The 5,420-nt window shown below is 48.5% G+C and overlaps 1 protein-coding gene across 1 annotated transcript; it reads right to left on the bottom strand.

Moving 5' to 3' along the window:
• Positions 1–502: 502 nt before the first annotated feature.
• On the bottom strand, positions 503–5,404 carry LOC125533151 (DEAD-box ATP-dependent RNA helicase 21-like). Its single transcript, XM_048696908.1, has 2 exons — positions 5,333–5,404; positions 503–2,266 (listed from the first exon to the last, which is right to left on the bottom strand). Exons 1-2 carry the CDS (start codon positions 5,402–5,404, stop codon positions 503–505), a joined length of 1,836 nt encoding a protein of 611 aa, XP_048552865.1.
• Positions 5,405–5,420: the final 16 nt, after the last annotated feature.

Here is a 5,420-nt window from a genome sequence, read left to right as displayed (position 1 = left end):
GTTCTTGCGTATATCTGGCGGCGGCCATGGGCGTCGTCTCCTCCTCTGTGCGAATTGTCCCGTATGAGTAGTAGATTATAGTATTAGCACGATGATTAAGATAAAGTTAAAACATTTGAGATATTTTTGTCTTAGTAATTGTGATATTTTTTGGCTCCCTTTCTTTTGACGAAATCTTAGAATGCGAAAAGCTGCAAAATAGAGTACCGAAGTGCATACAAAAAACTATTAAGAAAGTTTAGTCACCTCATAGGACTACAATATAATGTTGACCGGAATGACGATCATATACATCAGATGAACCCTGCATAAATCAACCACCAAAATACACTGAAGTTGCGTCAAACCAAATGTTCGTTTTACAACAGAAAAAATGACAATAAAATGGTTCAAATGGTTAGTGCAATGTTTGCACCTCATCTTACCCCTCACATTCTAGCAGAAATTCAATCTCATTACGGCGAAGCACCTTCGGTTCCTTTCGCGCGGGTAATCTCATCCGTCAGTGGTATGCATGGACGGTGCCATTTCTTCTCGGAGGTCTACCAGGAAGAGACCCTGGCTTGAACTTGGACGTCTCATGCCTGGCAAGCTCCGGCGGCACGGGACTATTGCTCTGCACAAGCATCTGCCTAAGATCGAAGAAAATGTCAGTGTCCTCCAGAGTCAAAAACGATGTCGAGAGCCCCTTCTTTCCTGCACGCCCGGTTCTCCCGATACGATGCGTGTACAGATCGATCGAGCTAGGCATCTCGTAGTTGATCACATGGGCGACCTCCGGGACATCGATGCCGCGGGCGGCAAGGTCAGTGGCCACGAGGACGTTGAACCTGCCGTTCCTGAACCCGTCGAGGCTGGCCATCCTCTCGTCCTGCGACTTCCCTCCGTGCAGCGCCGTGACCCGGCACAACCCTGCGTTTTCCACGTCATGGGTGAGCTTCTCCACGGAATTCTTGGTGTTGCAGAACACAATGGCCGTCCTGTCCTTCCCGAGGTCGGCGAGTATCCTCTTGAGCCGTGGCATCTTTTCTTGGACCTTCACCATGACCACGTTCTGGGTGACGAGGTCCGCGGCCTTGCCGGCAGAGCCGACCGTGACGACCACCGGGTTCCGGAGGTACTTCCTGGTGAGCCGCTCCACGGCCGGCGGCATGGTGGCGCTAAACATGTGGGTCGTCCTGTAAGTCCTCGCCTCATCCAGTTCCTCGTCCGCGTTCTCTGGCTTCAGGTGGCTCGACGGCATTGCGTCGAGCACACCGACAACCTGGGGCTCGAAGCCCATGTCGATCATCCTGTCGGCCTCGTCGAGCACGACGTAGCTACACCGGTTGAGCACGGCGTACCTGCTCTCCAGGCAGTCGAGGAGCCGGCCGGGCGTCGCGACGATGACCTCGCACCCCCGCTCGAGCATGCTGGCCTGCTTCTGGATGGTCGACTGGCCGTCCGACTTGCCACCGACAATGGACACCACCCTGATGCCTAGGCACGCCGCAAGCTTCACCGTCTCCCTCTCGATCTGCTGCGCGAGCTCCCGGGTCGGCGCCAGGACAAGCGCGTACGGGCCCTCGTCCGCCTCGCTGTGGCTGGTCGGCAGCGGCATGCGGGCGATGTATGCCAGCATGGGGAGCACGAAGGCGGCGGTCTTGCCTGAGCCAGTCTGAGCAACGCCGATGACATCGCGCCGCTGGAGGCCGAGCGGCACGGCGGCCATCTGGATCGGCGTGGGCTTTCTGTACCCGGCCCTGTCGACGTTGCGGAGCAGCTCGGCGCCGAGCCCGCTCTCCGCCCAGCTCCGCATGGGCCGTGGCACGCGGGAGCCCCTGTAGGAGATGCCGAAGTCCTCGCGGAGGATCCGCCAGTCGCGCTCCGTCATCTCCTCGGCGCGCTTGTCCGTCCAGTGCCTGTCCACGCGCATGTCCAGGGCGTCGTACGTCGCCGCGGCGTCCTTGTGGAGCGCGGCCGCTGCGGCCTTCTTCTGCTCGCGCCGGTCGATGCCGGCGAGGAAGCCGCGGCCGTAGAGCAGCAGGGCGCCGTGCGGAGGCTGGTTGTTGACGGCGTCGACGCGGCTGGTGTCGTCCGTGCTCGCCCAGTCGAAGCGGAACCTGTCCCGCGGCTTGGCGACCGTCTTGGGCTTCTTGTCCTTGGACCCCCCGAGGTACTGCTCCCTGATCGCCTCGAGCTCCTTCTCCCGCGCCCTCTCCGCCCGATCTTTCTCCCTGCCGTCCCTGTCCTGATCTCTGCCGCGGCGGTCACGGTGCCGGTCCGGGTAATGTCGGCACGAAAAGGGGGGATCGTGGGGGGGAGGCGGCGGAGTGGGGAGCTCGGAGCGACGCTGGTCGGCGACGGCGGCCTGGCGGCGCTCGAGGGCGAGGCGCTGGCGTTTTTCGCGGGAGAGGAACACCGGGCTCGGCTCCGCGGCGTCCAACGTTTGCTTCATGGCGGCGCTGCTGGCAGGAGAGGACGCGCCGCGGTGTTCGGCTTGCACGGGACGGGAGGGAGGATTCGATGCTGCTTCTTCTTCTGTACATAAAGGCCGGCGGATCAGCCGCCGACGCCGACTCGGAGGGGAGTTCGTATCCGGCACGGTCAACGGCTGAAAATGGCGGCAGATTACCGCGGGCCATAATGATCGCGCGAGGAATCCATGATGTCTATCATATTTGGCTGTCACGTATCTTTTTTTTCAGGGATGCGCTACGCGTAAAAGACCAGCCGGGTCGCGAGCCATCAGATCTGTGTCGCATCAAGAGCTCAAACATGCCTTCATTATTGCAACACGGGTCTTGTTGCAGAATTATTTCTGCAATACAGGTTGTGTTGCATTTTTTGCAACCGAGGTCTTGTTGCAGAAAAAAATCGCAAGAAAAATTTCGTTTAAAAAAAGACTCATCATAGACCATTGCAACACTACATATGTTTCAGAAACATAACTCCTGTTGCAGAAACGCGTTTTACAAAGACGGTATGTGGGCTCTCACTAGGACATGTGTAAGGCAGGGGAGGTGCCGGACATAGAAGCTGCGATCTGCCGGGTGATCGTAAGAGTTTCCTTTTTTTTAACATAGTACAGAAGATTGAGATTTAACCGAGTCTCAGTATAGAAGAGAGAAATTATATAAGGGTGTGGCTAGGTCTCAGTCGATTGAGATTTAACATAGTACAGAAGAGAGAAATTATGTAAGAATGTGGCTAGATCTTAGTCGATTAAAATTTAACCAAGTCTCAGTCAAGTAACAGAGAAAAAGAAAAAGATTGGATTATTTTTTTGCACGGATCTGAATGTAAAGATCTTATGCATATAGCATCGAGTGAGATTTAATGAAGTCTCGGTCAACTGAGACTTTTTTTGCGGGGCAAATAGAAGTTTTATTCCATAATAATAGGGTTACAGTCTAGTGACAGTAGTGCCTCAATCATAATTGGAGTTACATAAAAAGAGTTACATGTTGGCTCTAACGGAAAAGAAAGTTACATGTTGGTTACAGTCCAGTGACAGTAGTGACTGATTTTGTAACCACCATGTAGACTGTAACCACCATGTAACTTTTTTTTCGTTAGAGCCAACATGTAACTCTTTTAAAAAAAAATCAATTTATTCATCCTCAATCATAATTATGGCAGTATAACGAACACCAGAAATAATAAAAATTACATCAAGATTCGTAGGCTACTAGCAGCGACTACGAGCACTGAAGCAAGACGAAGACGCACCGCTATCATCGCCCCTCCCTCGCCAAGCCGGGCAAAAGCAGTAGATAGTCGGGAAGTAGAAGCGGTCGTCGATAAAAAGTAGCGTAGATCGAAAGCATGGCTAGCATGTAACTTCATAGTTTAATTTTGCATGGCCAGCCTTTGAGAAGCCATGTACCACAATGCTAACACTCTTCTAATCTTATTTTAATTTCGGTCTATTTCGCACACTCCAAAATTGTTTTCACGCTTCTTTAGTTAACCCATTTCAAAACACATATTTCACTTATTTCCAAACAATGATTTTGGCCCATTCAAAAATAATAATTTCACTAATTTTTGAAAAGATTTTTGATTTAAAAACTGGTTTCGCTCATTTGAAAATACTTATTTCACTCATTTTAAAATCTTATTTCACTTATTTTTAAGAAAGAATTATTTCACTCATTTGAAAACACTCATTTCACTCAATCTTAATAAAAGGATTCACCTAGTTCAAAAATGGATTTCCATCGTTTCAATAAAAAGATATCACTCATTTCAGAAGAAAAAAATTGATTTCACTTACTTCAAAAAACATATTTCACCCATTTACAAAAAATGATTTTGACTCGACTGAAAATAATGATTTTACTAATTACAAAAACTCATATCACTAAAGTCAAACAACAGATTTCACACATTTAAAAAATCACTTGTTTCCAAAAATCGATATTTCTCAATTCCAAAAATTATTTCACTTCTTTCAAAAAAAATCACTCATTCCCCAAAACACATTTCATTCGACTAAAAGCACTAATTTCACTCATTGCAAAAAAAAGTTGAAATAAGCAGCTTCACACATAAGCAGTTTCATTGAAATAAGCAACTCCACTTATACTGCGCAGATATTAGCTTCACACACTGATATCTGGTCTTGTTCAAGAAAATCACAAAAGGGGTTGTTTTGCACTGTGAAATAGACTAAGTGAAATAAGTTAATATAAACTTTTAAATTTAAATGTGTTTGAAATATATCCAAGAGCTTGTTCTAAAGGCCTTGGTGCCAAGAATTCAAATATATAAAAGATGATTCTGTTTTAAGAGATATGAATCATGTAAATTGTCTCAAGAAAATAAAAGTTGTGTATTGAGAGAGAGAGAGAGAGAGAGAGAGAGGTTGGGGGGGGGGGGGGGGGGGGGGGGGGAGGGGGGATAGAAAAAGCGATGGGCTACAAAAGATACGGACAAACGACAGTCAAATGACAGTGAAGAAAGAGTGCCGTTCATTTTTAAAAACGTAGTGCACATCAAATAGTCTGCATACATCTTAGATACCAGCATTTTTTTTGCATGGTAAGATGTGTCTCACTCATATTATGGAGAACAAAGTCCAAGTTACGTAAGGACCGACATAACACTGAAAAAATACAAGCATCTGAAACAATAAGCACGTAGAAGTAGAAGCATACGTATGTATCCATTTCCCATTAAACAACACGCAGATGATATAGCCGCGAAAACGCAAAGGTCAACTAGCGTTTTCTCTTAGTCTTTTTCAGCAAAGCGTTTCCTGTTACTCCTTCGACGTACAGCTCCCTGTGACGACGACAGACACTGCATGCGTTATGCTCTAGGCGGCCGTACGTGCACGTCCTGCTATGCTCCTCTCTCTCTCTCTCTCTCTCTCTCTCTCTCTCTCTCTCTCTCTCTCTCTCTGGCACATACAGTACATGTCATCGGATCACGCG

Source organism: Triticum urartu, chromosome 1 (assembly GCF_003073215.2).
Source record: "Triticum urartu cultivar G1812 chromosome 1, Tu2.1, whole genome shotgun sequence".
Taxonomy (NCBI): Eukaryota; Viridiplantae; Streptophyta; class Magnoliopsida; order Poales; family Poaceae; genus Triticum; species Triticum urartu.
The sequence above is the reverse complement of the archived record's forward strand: the minus strand, read 5'-3'. Positions and strand labels throughout refer to the sequence as shown.

Excerpts from the sequence above, each read along its gene's own strand:
- LOC125533151 (XM_048696908.1), bottom strand. The coding sequence starts at position 5,404 with ATGTACTGTATGTGCCAGAGAGAGAGAGAGAGAGAGAGAGAGAGAGAG. Across the intron at positions 2,267-5,332 it reads AGAGAGAGAGAGAGAGGAGC|CCGGACCGGCACCGTGACCG; the intron begins ATAGCAGGACGT and ends TGCCGACATTAC.